Source organism: Nannobrachium achirus (assembly GCF_963921795.1).
Source record: "Nannobrachium achirus genome assembly, chromosome: 21".
Lineage (NCBI taxonomy): Eukaryota > Metazoa > Chordata > Actinopteri > Myctophiformes > Myctophidae > Nannobrachium > Nannobrachium achirus.
This window is the reverse complement of record NC_137828.1, coordinates 34,845,265-34,861,911: the sequence shown is the minus strand read 5'-3', so window position 1 is coordinate 34,861,911 and position 16,647 is coordinate 34,845,265. Positions and strand designations below refer to the sequence as shown.

The following is a 16,647-nucleotide window of genomic DNA, read 5'->3' as shown; positions in this document are numbered from 1 at the left end:
GTATCTCTAAAGTCATGTCATCAACATGGATCTATCCTATCCCATTTCCATGCATATTCCCTCCTGATTGACTACGACTGCTTTCTAAAGTTTGTATGCACTGTGACGGTCGCTTATCTCCCAATTAGGAAGTCTTACTGGTAATAAAATGTCCAGTAGATATCTTGCAAAGCACCTCTTCCACGTCTCAGACATGATGTGTGACTGTCATGTTGTGTCAGCTTGTATCATGCATAATGTAAAGTACCAGTTTGTAAGCAATGCGTGTCATGTATAATGTGTCAGTTTGTAAAGTGTGTCTCATGTAAAGTGTCAGTTTATAACATATGTGGGTGTCATGTAAAGCATTGGTTCTCAAAGTGAGGTCGAGGGACCCCCAGGGGTCTTTGAGGGAGTTCCGGGGGGTTCCAGATAGGAACCAAATGGACCCTTACGGCCGGGTCTGTAACTCACTCTCAGAGTTGAATTAACATTGATTTTACAACAAATATTGGGGTCCTGGAGATAGAAATGCCAATATATGGGGGGGGGGGGGGGGGGGGGGGTCCGTAGCCTAATGCATGTGAAACTGGGGGTTGAGAATCACTGCTAGAGCTGTAAAAATCTTCTCTTATGGGGGTCCCTGGCATATAATTTCAAATCGGGGTCCTTGACATGAAAGGGTTTGAGAACCACTGATGTAAAGTGTCAGTTTGTAATGTGTGTCATGTAGTGTCAGTTTATAACATGTGTGAGTGTGTCATGTAAACTGTCAGTTTATAAGTTATAACATGTGTGTGTGTGTGTGTGTGTGTGTGTGTGTGTGTGTGTGTGTGTGTGTGTGTGTGTGTGTGTGTGTGTGTCATGTAAAGTGTCAGTTTGTAACATGTGTGTGCATGTGTCATGTAAACTAAAATGTCAGTTTATAACATGTATGTGTCGTGTCATATAAAGTGTCAGAGAGAGATGTAAAGTGTCAGTTTATAACATGTGTGTGTTCGTGTGTGTCATGTTAAGTGTCAGTTTATAACGTGTGTGTGTGTGTGTGTGTGTGTGTGTGTGTGTGTGTGTGTGTGTGTGTGTGTGTGTGTGTGTGTGTGTGTGTGTGTGTGTGTGTGTGTGTGTGTGTGTGTGTGTGTGTGTGAAGTGTCAGTTTATAACATGTGTGTGTCATGTAAGTGTCAGTTTGTAACATGACTCAGAGCGTCACAGGCGGAAGGTCATGGAGCAACAGAACGGAACGGAAGCGGGGAGTAAATCCTATCCGCCATTGTGGAGTGTGGTCAGGGATATGTTCCAGTAAAGAGTAAAAGACATTAGTCAGTTATTCAGAGTGATTGAAACGCCGTAACTAACATCGTAAACGCTCAGCGTCTCGCACGTCCAACAAAGTCCGCCGTTCGTAACCGCCGAGGCACATTGTCGCAACGTTTAAACGGAGGAAAGCGTCGCCCGTACGGAGTGTGACTGGATAAATAAACCCCGAGCCGCGGTAGAAAGAGCACCGGAGTGCAGAGACAGGAGAAGCCGTGGACAGACACTCATAAACAGCCACCAGTCTCTGTTCCTGGAGGATGTCTACGACCACTGTCGACCAGGTTCGTCTCTATTCTTTTTATTGTTATTTTCTAACTCCATGTCGGCACGTATTATTAATCATGCGGTGACGAACGTAACGTTGTCAACACTCAGCTAGGCAGTTGTGTAAAGTAGGTAAGTACATTTACTCAAGTACTGGACTTAAGTACAATTCTGAGGTATTTGTACTTTACTTGAGTATTTCAAATTTCCAATGCTTTTACTTTTAGTCCACAAATACTGTACTTTTACTCCACTAGATGTATTTGAAAACGTTAGTTACTAGTAGTTACATGGTAGATTCACATTTACATAAATAACCACTAGGCCCTATATTCATTTTCAACCATTTTAAAATAGCAGCTTGTAGATCTGCCATTTTTATACATTTACAAATAACTTGAAATAGGACACTATGCCTAATGAGTACTTTTACTTTTGATACTTTAAGTACATCTCGATACCAATACTTTTGTACTCTTACTCAAGTAAATTGTGAATTCCGGACTTTTACTTTCTATATTGCAGAGTATTGACAGTTTGACACTTTTACTTGAGTAAAAAAATGCGAGTACTTTTTCCCACCACTGCTGCTAGACTGATATCACAGTAGCCTTGTTCGAGGAAGACTGCACCACCACCAGATCACACAGGTCTTTGATATGTGATAGCTATTAGCTCTGTAATGTAGGCCGGCCCCTGAAGCACCACCGGCTGCAAAACGCCGACCAACTCCAGCTGTAGCCGGTTGCTGTGCTGCTCCCTCCCGGCCAATGCGGTACGTTTACTGGATGTCAGACCGTTTGACATCCGGACGGTCAATAATGCAAAGCAACCCCCGTACATGTTAGACAGTATACACAAGCAGATATCGTCGCATCAGGTTACTGTTAACCCCGTTCGTGTTATTAACATCATCCTCCACACTAAGAACATGGAACATCTTGTGTAGTGGTTGGCCTTTTATGTCTGTCAGTCTGTGTTGACGCAATATCTTGCAACAATGTAATCTTATCATGTGCTGTTTCAGAGATCTAAAGGACAAGGAAATAAAGGTAATGTTTTATCATTATATATATATATTTCTTTTCAAATTGAAGTTATTCGTTAGAGATTGAATTGAACAATTAAGCAGGACAGTGGTGTCTTTTATCATAATAAAAAAAAAAGAACAGAATTAATCAACTTAACATTTTTTGTCATACTTAAAATAGCCTACTTTATATTGTTTGGACAACTTGACAACAATGCCAACTGCTACTCTACCAGTGGTTAGTATTGACTGTATATTATCATGCACTTGTTTTCATTGTAACCTCACACTAATTGTCTTTGTCATTCATATTGGAGAACAAGGTACAGTTTTGCCAGGATTTAGATCAGTGGTGGTCTGGTCTGGTGTCGGTTTATGTTTTTATTTTATGGTCCCTTTCTCTATTTTCAGTACCAAACGGATCAATGCATCAAAAGGACGGAGTGAACGATGACGATTTTGAGCCTTACCTAAGCAGCCAGACAAATCAGGTAATGTCCCACCTTATAGTCTGTAGGTCAATCAAGAGTGAAAGCCTTGTTTTGGCTTGTTGATTTCAATCTGCCCGTAGTGTAGCATAATGTTTTTTGTAGAGTATCATATTCGTTGTATGTTCTCTTCATGGGTGGCTGACAAACATAGAACTATAATCACAGAATAGTGAGTGCTATAGCAAGTCAAGAAAATATGACTACCTTCCATTCCAATTAACACCTTTTAAAAAAAATATTATTCTGTACTCACTCATACTAAAACCTAGCTTCACTATCATAGAACATTTAAAAATGAGCCGCTTGATTCTCCATTAATTGGTTGCAACGTCTCCCTCCCATATACAGAGTAACAGCTACCCACCAATGTCTGATCCCTACATGCCCAGCTACTATGCTCCATCCATCGGTTTCCCATACTCCTTGAGTGAGGCTGCATGGTCCACAGCAGGAGACCCTCCTATGCCATACCTGACCACCTATGGACAGATGAGCAATGGCGAGCCCCACTTCATCCCAGACGGTGTGTTCAGTCAGCCGGGCGCCCTGGGGAACACCCCTCCCTTTCTCAGTCAGCACGGTTTCAATTTCTTCCCCGGCAATGCAGACTTTTCCACCTGGGGCACCAGTGTTTCTCAGGGCCAATCCACACAGAGCTCGGTCTACACTAACAGCTACGGCTATGCCGCCAGCTCGTTGAGCCGGGCCATTGCTGATGGACAGGCGGGCTTTGGAAGTGACACTCAGCTCAGCAAGGTCCCGGTGCTGAATAGCATTGAGCAGGGTATGACTGGGTTAAAACTGGGTACGGACATGGTGGCAGCTGTCACAAAGACTGTTGGCTCCCCTTTGGGTGGCACGGCGGGTATGAGTAGCATGGCAGCAAATAACATTCCACCGTCTATCAGCTCATCCGCACCTAAACCTGCCTCCTGGGCAGCCATTGCCAGGAAGCCAGCCAAGCCCCAGCCCAAAGTCAAACCCAAAGCCAATATAGGGATGGGGGGAGGCACCACCATCCCCCCGCCCCCTATAAAGCACAATATGAACATAGGTACTTGGGACGATAAGAGCTCACTCAATAAGCCCCCACTAGCTCAGGCCATGATGCCCCCGCAACCCCTTGTGCAACAGCCTCTTCTGGCTCAGCCTCAACCCCTGCTGCAGAACCCTCTGCCCCCACAGCCACAACACCAACACCAACACCAACACCAGGCCCAGCACCAACATCAACACCAACACCAACACCAGCCGTTCCATCTTCAGTCTCTCCAGTCCCCTCAACACCCCCAGCCTCTGCCCCCTGGTCCTCCTCACCCCCACCATCACCACCATCACCCCCACCTCTCCTCTCAGCCTGGTCCTCCCCAGCCCCTTCACCAGCAGCAGCCTGGACCTCCCCCTAATCGCTGGGTGGCCCCTAGGAACCGGGGCACTTTTAACCAGGGTGGGGGGGTGGAGGGCTTCGGCCTGGGTGGGGGGATCCCGATGAGCGCCTCCCCTTGTTCCGGGGAGGTGCATCCCGTGCTGGAGAAACTCAGAGCCCTCAACAACTTCAACCCCAAAGACTTTGACTGGAGCTTGAAAAACGGACGCGTTTTCATAATCAAGAGCTACTCAGAGGATGACATCCATCGCTCCATCAAGTACTCCATATGGTGCAGCACGGAACACGGCAACAAGCGCCTGGACGGGGCATACCGCTCGCTGGGCGCCAAGGGGCCCCTCTACCTGTTGTTCAGTGTCAACGGCAGTGGGCACTTCTGTGGCGTGGCCGAGATGCGCTCACCAGTGGACTATAATGCCTACACGGGCGTCTGGTCTCAGGACAAGTGGAAGGGCAAGTTTGAGGTGAAGTGGATCTTCGTCAAAGACGTGCCCAACAACCAGCTGCGGCACGTCCGGCTGGAGAACAATGACAACAAGCCAGTGACCAACTCCAGGGACACTCAGGAAGTGCCTCTAGAGAAGGCCAAGCAAGTGCTTAAAATTATTGCCACTTTCAAGCATACCACCTCAATCTTTGATGATTTTGCACATTATGAGAAGCGCCAAGAGGAGGAAGAGGCTCTAAGAAGGGTGAGATGAACACACACACACACACACACACACACACACACACACACACACACACACACACACACACACAGAGATAAACAAACACAAACTGAAGAGCCCTATCTACCATGAATGCTGAATAGTTTGTTTGTTTGTTTGTGTGCAATGCATGAGACAGTTAAACTACCCTTGACTGAAAGCCATACACAGTGGGATCCACACTGTTCATTTAACTCTGAAAGTGTAAAAATGTTGTCAATAAGATAAGGTGTGTATGTGTGTCTGTCTGTGTGTCTGACTGTCCAGAACTAATCCCGCAAACTGCTGGAGCGATCAGTGCCAAACTTTGTATGCACAATGCTGCAGATGTTTTTCTTTCCCAAATATGTTTTATATACTTTTTGAAATATTTAACTTAAAATGTATAATGGAAGTCAATGCCTCATTGCCCCTGTGATTGCGCTGAAACCATTATGTCATAGATACGTAATAAGCTGCATCTCAAGTCCTTAAATCAAATCCTATTTCCTATTTCCTTACTTGTGTTAGTCCCTCCAAGTGAGGAAATAGAGAAGAGGAGACGTCCCATTTCTGATGACAACATCACAGGTGATTCTATGGTCAGTGGGAGGGACTAACATACAAGGAAATAGGATCTAATTTAAGGACTTGAGACGCAGCTATAGACAACATATCTAGATGCTGATGTCACAGGCTGGTCACTTCAAGTCAGAGATCCACATTGAATCCACACCATATGCCACACTCCAGATTGAAAGTGTACCAACTCTTAGTCTTCGCTGAGTCAGTGCCGTAGAATGTGGCCACCTCCTCTCTCTGTAATCAACTGATCCTGTTCCACCTGCCCTGAAACAAAAGTAGATACACCCTAGAGTTACATGAACAGCCTGGCGTAACTGGGAATTTCCAAGAAGTCTTGTCAGCAGATTTGCCCTACAACCAATGCCCAGCAGCAAGTTCAGGAAAGCATCTCTTCAGCCATCTTAGGCTGTCTTTCAGGGCGCAATGATTTTACCCAATTGGCATTTTTAGATGCATGCACACTGGTGTTTCCTGAAATAGCCCACATTCCTGGCATTCCTTCACTCAGACAAAGGCAGAAGTAGGCTCTGATCTCCCTTTGAAGGCTAGGCCCCTCCACTCTCCATTCTCTCCTCGTGCTTTATTAGCCTTTGACAACATAAGTCCACAGCCATGCAAACCAGTTGCAGTGTGCCTTTCCCCTGGGTGCTCTAATGGGTTAATTTTGAAAACCAATTGGAAACAACTATATGTGTGATTTAAAATGCATGATTCTATTTCCTCATTGCTAATGAGAGTTCTCAGAAGTAAACATACTGTAGTGCACTGTCAGAGGGGAAACTGGATTATGTCGCAGTGGTAATGTTGATTGTAGAATGGTGCAAGAAATGGTCGGCAATTAATAATTAAACAAATTAATTGCACTTTCATATTGTGAGATAAGATGCTAGGAAAGGGGTGAATAATCTGTTATCACAGCTAATGCTCTGCTGCATCCAATTCTGGATACACCAGTATGCTAATCTGTTTGCATTAAGATCCTTAACACACACACACCCCTCTTCCTTGGCCCCTCTCCCAACGCTGGTGCTCCATTGATGCTGTATTGACTCCTCAGTCCTGACCTTGTTAATATGCACCAGGGTTGCTTTCTCATAAATATTTCAAGTCTGTGTTTTCAGGCTTCTGAAAACAACCTGTCAGTAGGAAGCCTGTTTCATCCTGCGCTGTGCAGACGGTGCTTTTGTAGCCCTGACCTCCAACATGACAGAATCGGCTCCAAAGAGGCCTGGCCCTCCTGCCCGCCTGACAAGGATAATTGTTCTCCATTGTTGTGCCTGTCCTTCTTGGAGTCTGGAAGGTGTCAAACCAGCTCAGCACAACACCACTGTAGCACCTTTACCAACGTATGTGTATGACATGGGGTCAGAATTAAATGATCCAGGATTTAAACCAAATACAGGTTTGACAAAGACTGCTCCGTACAGCCTGGTTTATTCTGTTCCACTAACGCCAAGCCAGGATCGACTTAGTCGAGCCAGGATCGTAAAAACCAGGCTAATCACATATTTCTTTAAAAGCCCCAGAGGTCGATCGTAGATTCCTTGATCGTGACCATTCATGGAACCAAAGACCGGAGCGGCGTTCTAAAACTTGAAGAACAAGGCACTGGATTAATAAACTTGGCACTTAGCCTGGTCCAGAGCAGGCTATCTTCAGAGCAAAATTTCCATGGTACAGTAAATAATGTGGTATTGCTTTCATAAAACCAAGTCGAGGCTAAACATATCCAGGTTAACTGGCAGTGGCTAGTAGGCTAATCGGCTGAGATAACTCGGCTTTCGTGAAACCGATTCATGGCTGATCCTGGCTAACTTAAGCCAGGATAGCTGATAAATCCAGGCTTTATCACCAATCTAGGTTTTGTGAAACAGGCTCCAAGTCAACAAATCTACATGAAAAAGTCTAATAGATTTAACTGATTATCATTTTAGTTTGATTAACTGTTGCACGCCATTTCCACTGCTGTTCCTGGGCAGATGACAGAAGATAATGACTTGCTTCTACAGATTTGGCCCTAAAATAACGCAAAGTGGTACACAGTATCTCTACAGTCATGTCATCAACATGCATCTGTCCCATCTAGCGCCACCATCAGGCCGTTTTTTTTTGCAAAACACTTTTTTGGACACTGCTCCGCCTCCTACAGATTTTGCCCTAAAATCACACAAAGCAGTACACAGTATCTCTAAAGTCATGTCATCAACATGGATCTGTCCCATTTCCCATATTCCCTCTGGATTGGCTACCATTGCCTTCTAAAGTTTGTTTATGCGACCTGACGGTCGCTTATCTCCAGATTTAGGGAAATTGTTACTGGTTCATGTTAATGCTGATGAGTTTCAAAAATGATAGCAGCCCCTACATTTTGTAATTGATGAAATAGAATTTTATTGATTTGATGCAGTTGTGTCGAACAAAGTTCATTCTCTGATGACAAGGCGTGGGTTCAGTTCACACTTATTTAAATCAGGTCATTTTGGCATTGAAAAAGAAAAAAAAATACACTGTATATCCATTAATATAATGAGAGCTGGTGTTGTGATTGTGAATTGTGGTCTCAGTTTACATTTTGTATTAAGTGATTTCTAATAGTAAATTCCTCTTAACCCTGTTGAGGGATGAAAAAGCATTCGCTCTGAAACTGTATGGAGGGCTTTGTCCACCATACCCCCCAACAGTCTGAACAGGCCTGCTGGGGATAGAGTTACACTGGGGGCCTGAGTCTCACTGGGCCTTCCCCCAAACCAATGACATGGACACCAGACATTTCTCCCAAGGGAAGGCTGTTCCACTTGGGAAATGGGAGGGAAAGAGTCGATGACGTCAGTCCATTATGGCTGTTAATAGTACTCAAGATTAATTTCAAATTTCCTAATATAATGTCATCTTTTTTTTTGTATGGTACTGTACAGTATATCCAACAGTGTATCGTCTAGGTCTAGGATGTCGTCTTTTTGGAGCTGTGTGGAACACAAGCTACCCTATACGTGGCCGTGTGTGTAGGTATGTGGGTGGGTCTGTGGGTCTGTATGTAGCCTGTATGTAGTAACCCTGGGTGACCAGAGAGGTGCTGTTGAGTCTAGCCTGCCCTGAGCATCAACTGCAATACACACACACACACACACACACACACACACACACACACACACACACAGCTCCACTTCGAACAGAGGTTCGATTTTTTTATGTGATCTTGACCATTCCCGTGTGTTCTGGATCTTTTGTTAAGGATACACTGTGCAGACCAGCTGGTGTTTATCCAAGGCCCAGTGAAACGCCTGACAGTAGTGAGTGCACTGCAGTCTCTTACAGTATATGAAAGTACATACAGTATATGATTGATGCTACCGCTTACCTTACTTGTATGTGTCTTCTCAGATGTAGATGAATTTAGATTACATTTTATTGTCACATCATAGGTTACACTTACAGGTGTAAAACGTAAGTATGGGTTACATTTACAGGTGTATAAATACTTACTCACGCTCTGACATCATGCTCTGACATCACTGTGATGTCATGGGAACCAAATCCCTTTTATTGCCTTATATGGAGATATGGAGATCCCTGTGATGCCAGGAGAACCCATTATGGAGATCCCTGATGTCATCAATATTAAGCCCATATCTGTGAATGCCAATATATACGTAATCACTGTAATGTCAGGGGAACCAAATCCCTTTTATTGCCATATATGGAGATCCCTGTGGCCAGATGGCCAAGACATGGCGCGACCTCGCTCTTTAGGGCGAGGTCGCTTTTGGCCAGTAGGCGTCTTACTGGTTTATGTTATATAAATATATATACATGCTTTGTGTCTCTTGATTTTTGGTCATGGGATGTGGCAAACACAACTTTAATAGCACTTCATGATAGAGCCAGACCGATATATCGGTTGTTACTGGACCCCGATGTCAGTATCGGTCATCGGTCATTATCTCTCCGATGTATCGTCGTAATATCAGACCACTACTTGATGACATTTAGCCACTCAGACCCAAAACTTAGAATATATTGTCGTTGCCCGTAAGGATCCATTGGGTTTCATTTTACACTCACGAGTTAAAGATCTTATAAATATAAAGGGTCCATTTGGTTACCAAATTTCCTTCATTTTGCTGGGGACCACCTGGAAACCCCTCAAGGACCACTGGTGATCCCCGGACCATTGGTAAAGTAAAAAAAAAAGTTTTGAAGGTAAGACGTTTTTGAAATTTAGGCTATTTATTATTATTTTATATTATTACAAAACATTGGTTAAACATCGGCAATCGGTGGTCTAGCACTCTCCATCGGCAAACATAAGCATTGGTCAAAAAATATGGCATCGGTTGGGCTCTACTTTATGATCATTGCTACAGGATCATTTGATGCTAAAGGCTTACATAAATTGGTGTTTTTCACACAGCATGCTGTGCTTAGTTTTTGTTCTGGTAAAGCGCAGGTTCTTGAAAATGAAATTGTCAGCAGAAAGTTTTTAATATGCTTTAACTCATTTACTGACTAATTGATCTCCTGCCAGCCATTTTCAACATTTTCACCTTTATTTAGAGACCCAAATAATATGTTGTACTTCACCTACATTTCTTTAGTTATTGGCTTGAATAGAGCATGAGCAAAACATGCTTTTTGACCTATAAATCATTTTTTATACTTCAAACCAGAGATGATATTGCTGCGCGATTTTGGTTAAACCACCAGAGGGTGGTGTGTCTGTGTATTTGTCGCTTGGATCGCTGCACCTACGTCATGTTAACTTGTAGTCCTTAACATGTTGTAGTCCTCAAAGGACTACAATGTACATACTTTTAGGGCCTACCTAGTCTCGCGTAGCCAGACAACTATTCCACAATCTCTGAATGCTATATAGAGTCTGGAACAGCAGCACCCGAACGGCGAGTAATGGAAACGGGCATTACCGTTCAAGAAAAAATATATTTTAAAATGTCATTTCTGCTAAGCAGCAAGCTAAACATGTTTATATGATTTTTATTTATATAATGATAAATGTGTGTGATGTGAGACGGAAACAGAAGTGACGAGGAGGCTTCACTTCTGCTTTAACCGGTACTCATCGTTCTTCTTTCGATGCACCAGACTGTATGCCGGGAGCATTTGCCCAAATCGCGGAGGCAACAGTCTGGCCTCGCGAGACTAGGGCCTACCTAATAAACCCCTTGATGCAGCGTAGTTTTGCTTTTGGAAAATGTGTTCGGTATATGCATCTTTTAGCCCGTAGCAACTGGCAAGACTACACTAGGCTACTCAAGCATTTTAATAGGGATTGGGGAAACAAACAGGGGGAACCAAAACAAAGCAACACCGCTTATTCTGCTTGTGGTTTCCGCCTAGACCGGATCAAACGGCCCATTGTAAACGAATAGGCTTTCCTCCAAGGTGGAAAGTCTGGTGACGCGAGGTTAGACCGGTAAAGACACTCATTCATACTCCTCCCCTACCCACACACAGCTAAAGCTCATTTAGCTTACATAGCTTGTTCCCTTACCTTTCAACGTGGGCGCGCACGTGCGATCTGTGCACAATCGTGCACAGATCTTGCACGATTGTGTGTGTACGCCGTTCCACGTTCACGAACAAAAGAAAAACGCATGCAAAACGGAGCTGCGGTTGTGGAGAAAATAGTTTTTTTTTAAATAATGGAAAATAATAGTAAACAACAACCAAGTGGAGGGACTGCAAGTTTCTGGTTTTGGCGCTTCCGGTTCCGGGTTTCTGGCCATGATCAGTCAGTACAAAAATACTGGGCACTGCTGGGACCCATTTTGGCGATCAGCGATAGTTTCTTGGATTGTTTTATAACCACACTAATAAAAAGACGTAAAAGGCGTTTTTGGCAACTGTCACCATTAAAAAAGGGCGTAAAAGACACTTTTGGCAGTTAGAGTTTTTAATATTGATTGATTAGTTTAGATTACAGAATGATTGGATTATATTACTCTTATTGGTCTACTCTATACTGAACCACTGTCTAGAGCAGTGGTTCCCAAACAGTGGGTCGGGACCCATTTGTGGGTCGCATGTCCATTTTTATTGCTCGCAAGTAAATATCACCTTGCTTTTTCATTTCCTACATTTTATTTTTTACTTATTTCAAAATAAATTATATTTTTCCCCGCCAAAAATCTAAAACATTTTATGAATTAATAAAAAATAACATTCCTTGGGCTAAAAACGGACTCACAAAACGATGGTTTAGTGATGAATCATCACCTTTCACCGTTTTGTAGGGGCCATTTGTAGCCCACAGAATGTTTTTCGTGCAAAACAAATGCTTGCAATGGATTCAGCATCATGAACAACACTAGTTTGACCCCTCACATGCTACTTAAAAGTAGATGTTTTTTTGTATTATAGTAAAGTTAATGGGACACAAACACAAATCTTTTTTTTTTTACGAGGTTTCCCCCGGGAGTTGAATTTCAACCTTTTAGTACATATTATTACACACCTTTAGAAACACATTGGTGAAGAAATTTCTTGGTAAGGATTTACTTAGCAGATTTTCTTATGTTCCCCTTACTATCTGGACATATTGAAGTTTATTGAGGACTTCGGTGGTGGTGCCATAGAGGATACATTTGCAATAGTCAAGATGGGATGTAATGAAGGCGTGGATGAGTGATTCCACTGCAGGAAATGACAGAGAGGGGCGGAGACGGGCAATGTTTTTGAGGTGGACGAAGGCGGTTTTGGTGACCTGATTTACAAGAGAAGGAATGAAAATGTGGGGTCGAGAATGATGCCCAAGTTATGGACAGTTGGACACGGGTGAAGGGTGTGACACTGTCTACTGTAATGTTCAGTGAGTAGTGGAAATAGTCAGTCTACAAGCTCAATACGTCACATCGCGTCATGTTCTGAGATTGTAGATCTGCTATTTTCACAAGTTTGGGTCACAAGGAGACATAACATTTCTCTTTTGGTCTCGAGCTAAGAAGTTTGGGAACCACTGGATTCTAGACATAAGTGTTATAGTGCTGCTACTGTAAATGTCTTGAGAAAGCATTCTACATTCCACTAATAAGGGCCCCTCTACAGAGACGAGTTTAAATAGGCTTAAAGGCCCAACCTGTAATTGCAACCTCCAATAACTATACAGTATGTATAATGATTATAGGCTAAGGTGAAATGTATTGTCTGGACTTGTGCTTTAAACACTGTGTAGGCAACTGTTACAACGTATACAGAAAGTGTGGTTGATACCATTGGCTAAGTGTTGGTGCGATAACACATTTTTCACATGTTCATATCTTCCTGACATTTCACTGGGGTATAAGAAAAAGCTGTGCTGCTGGCGATATTGTAGCATGTACAGTATGACATTGTCAAGCTAGCCTACAGTGATGTGTCTAATATGCAATTTGCATACTTAGACATTTTAAATACTTAAAGCCCATAGAATAATTAAGATGGGAAATAGATTCAGCATACATGTATATGTACTGCAGTACTGGAGTACAACGTATTTCTGGTGACACTTGTTGCCAGGGTGGATACAGACACATCTGCAGGGTGTAGGGAGATGATGTGCAGGGTGGAGGCTGGTGGCACACCGGCTGTTGAATAAAATCATATGGCTAAAACGCACAGACTTGAATACAGCATCTATGTATTTAATTTTTAATTGCGACCGTCAGGTCGCATTTACTACCAAAACCTCCACCGGCTGGCTGGCAGTCAGTCAGTCAGTCAGTCAGTCAGTCAGTCTGTCCATCATGTCACACTTTTCCCCAACTCATATCTCCGCCACCGTTGCCCCAAGACATGCCAAACTTTGCACACACACTCCTTGCCTGCCAATCCACAACCTCCACCCCTCCAGGGACCCCCGCAGCTCCAGGGACCCACAGGGACCCCCAGAAAAGTACAAAAATGACCAAATTACCACCCCCAAGGGGTTGTTCACCGGGAATTCCCGGGGACCACCGGCTCCTGGTGCTCCAGAACGGATGCTAAAGTGGTCGCACCCCCTAGTGGAGGACCCCCGCCACTGCAGCGCACATGTCATGTCATTTATATCCCTTTAAGCACAAGTAGGTGCGCTTGTGTACAATGTGTAGAGTGCACAAGGGCTGGAACAGAAAAGCATCAAAGGACTCATCCTTTTTTAAACTGTTATTTAATTATATTTGTTTCCTCTCCATCTATATTTTAATGCTGCCTGCTGATTATGTTTGCTATTTGTTTTTGTTTTCTCTTGTCAGGAGCGGAATAGAAATAAACAGTAACCTTCAAGCAAGCTCTCTGCTAGAACGGCAACACTAAAATGATGTAGGACTTTCAACGATTTGCCTAACCACAATGAAGAATGGCCAACACTATCTCTCTGCTGAAGATGACAATGTATCTGATCACTTGAACCTGAATGTAGACGGAGTCATCTGTATCAGTTCACTGGTGTATTAAACATCATATATTTCTGTCTCACAAAAAAGAAAAGAAAGATGGAACCTAACCCACTTTAAAAACTGTCTTTAAAGCACTTTGAGTCCTTCTAAACAGCCTCTAGCAATACCCTTAACTCTCCAACTCTATTTTTTTCTTCTTTGATTATATTTGTGATCAACTAAATGACTAACCAGTGTAGTCAGATAAGCTTAATGGGCTTATAAAAACGAAAATCAGTTTTTCCTTTTAATGCCTCAAAAATGTGGGATAAAAGAACAGGTGAAATCAATCACCTCATAAAGAGATTTTTTTAAAATGTGTATACAATTAAATAAAGATTATACTTTAATCTGTATTCCCTTGTCTGATAGTTCTCAGACGGAGGCTGTGATTGATTTTCGTGGGATGACAGGGAAGTGGCTGCAAACATGCCAGTCGTCCAGTGTTTCCTTCCTCTCTGCCCATCTTTCCTTTCAGCATCCAGTTTTCTGTGTACCAAAAGATGACGATTATGCAGCGGCTGAGCTGGCAAGTCCCGGCTAAATGCACGTTTGTTTTCTTTTTTTCTTCTTCCGCTGGCTCACTCATTTTCTCTCTCTGTCTCTCTGTCTCTCTCTCTCTCTCTCTGTTATGTGATCCTGTCATTCTGAAGTGCATTTGTCTGAGGAGAAACCTGCTGCTGTGACAAAAGTAGCAGAGTGGCCTCCTTGGGCCCAGTGGGTGACTGTTGCTTTGACGTTGATGTATTGTACTGTACCTCAGGCTCAGCCATGCTGTCTGTCCTACACAACTCTCTGTAGCACTTTTGGGATAACCCTCCCAACAACCACCCACCCACCCTCCCTCACCCCCATCCTGTTGGTTTGACTGGGACCTCCCCCCCCCCCACCCCTTCCCCTCAATTGAAAGGATGTGACAGTTTTCTCCTCTAGGTGACTGACTAACTAAATAAAATTACCCATGTTTAGCGGAAACTGCGTTGGTGTCTTGTTTTACGGACTACGGCCTACTCGGAAACGATGCAAGTCGGGAACGGTATTCACAGCTAAATCTTGAGTGTTCATTTCCCTGAGCGTTAAAATTTTTTAATCTGCCCACCCAACCAAGATTGACCGTTACTATGAATATTTGTAAACTTCTGCTTGTCATAGCACAGCAACTTATTAGTATAGACTTAATGTGTACATGTGACTCCATACGGTACTCACAAAATTGGATTGAAATCCCAACGTGTTAATTTTAAAGTGCGATGAATTTAAGGGCCGATTCATACTCACTTTTAGAGCCCCCCCCCCCACCCCAACCTTTGAATGACGTCATATTGTAGTTTGGACAGAGCCGAACCTGAAATAAATTTGTCTCTAAAAGTGGAGTATGAATCGGCCCAAAGACTACGTTGAAATACTGTAGGCAACTCATAGGAATTCATGGTGTGAATGCCCACCCAGCACCATGACACTACCATTCTCCCACTTCAAGAAAAGGGCTCTGTATCTCTTACATCTGTAAGTAATATAGTGTAATTTGACAGACCATGGCATTTCCTGTTTGCTCTGTACAAAGGACTGTTCCATATACAGTACACCATCTGTCTGAATATGCATTGAGAGACAATCCCTCCATGTATAAATGTATACCTTTGGTCACATAAACCAATAAATAGTCATGATATCAACAAAATCGTTATTTTCACTGTCAGAAACCTACATTTTCATTGTGCACTATTAAATTTCCATCTGCATCACTGACAGCTGGCTAATATTAAAATTAGATGTATACATGACTGAGAGGTTTTAGGTGATCGATAAGCCAGTATCATGCTATAACCATTGGTACCGTACAGTATGTGCCTGACTTGCTTGCTCACTGTGAATTTGGCTGACTTGTCAACAGTGGTCGAAAAAGTACCCAAATGTTTTACTTAAGTAAAAGTATCAATACGGCAATATAGAAATACTCTGTTTAAGTCCAGAATTCAAAATGTATTTGAGTAAAAGTTCAGAAGTATTGACATGAAAACAAACCAAAATTAAAAGTAGGCCTACTCATATACAGAATGTCCCATTTCAAGTTTTCAAACGTATACAAATCCTTTGAAAATAGATCTACAAGACAAGCTTGCATGCGTCGCATCGCGATGCATTGTGATGGCTTAAATGTATTTAGGGGCTGAAGTGGTTAATGTATGTTTTGTAGTAATAATTAATTAAGTTAAGTAAAACGTTTTCAAATAATTGTAGTGGAGTAAAAGTAGAATTTGCCTCTGAGATGTAGTGTAGTAGAAGTAAAAGTATTGGAAATTGGAAATATTCAAGTAAAGTACAATTACCTCAATAGTACTTAGGCCTAAGTACATTACTTAAAGTAAATGTACTTAGTTACTTTATACCACTGCTTTCCCCCCCATTTTATTTAATGCTGTACCAATAAGCATATTTCAGTCTATGTCCACGAGAGGGCGCCATAGTACCATATGGCTGCAGTGAGTGAGCT

The 16,647-nt window shown here is 42.9% G+C and overlaps 1 protein-coding gene across 3 annotated transcripts; it reads left to right on the top strand.

The window, feature by feature from the left end:
• The first annotated feature begins 1,262 nt into the window (after positions 1-1,262).
• ythdf3 (YTH N6-methyladenosine RNA binding protein F3) lies at positions 1,263-15,004 on the top strand. Of its 3 annotated transcripts, XM_080752063.1 has the most exons (6): positions 1,263-1,577; positions 2,588-2,612; positions 2,772-2,828; positions 3,002-3,081; positions 3,430-5,160; positions 13,971-15,004. In XM_080752063.1, exons 1-6 carry the CDS (start codon positions 1,554-1,556, stop codon positions 13,992-13,994), a joined length of 1,941 nt encoding a protein of 646 aa, XP_080608189.1. In that variant the 5' UTR covers positions 1,263-1,553; the 3' UTR covers positions 13,995-15,004. The 3 variants fall into 3 exon arrangements, with proteins under 3 accessions (XP_080608189.1, XP_080608190.1, XP_080608191.1); XM_080752064.1 differs by lacking the exon at positions 2,772-2,828; XM_080752065.1 differs by lacking the exon at positions 1,263-1,577 and having other exon boundaries at positions 1,995-2,612.
• Positions 15,005-16,647: the final 1,643 nt, after the last annotated feature.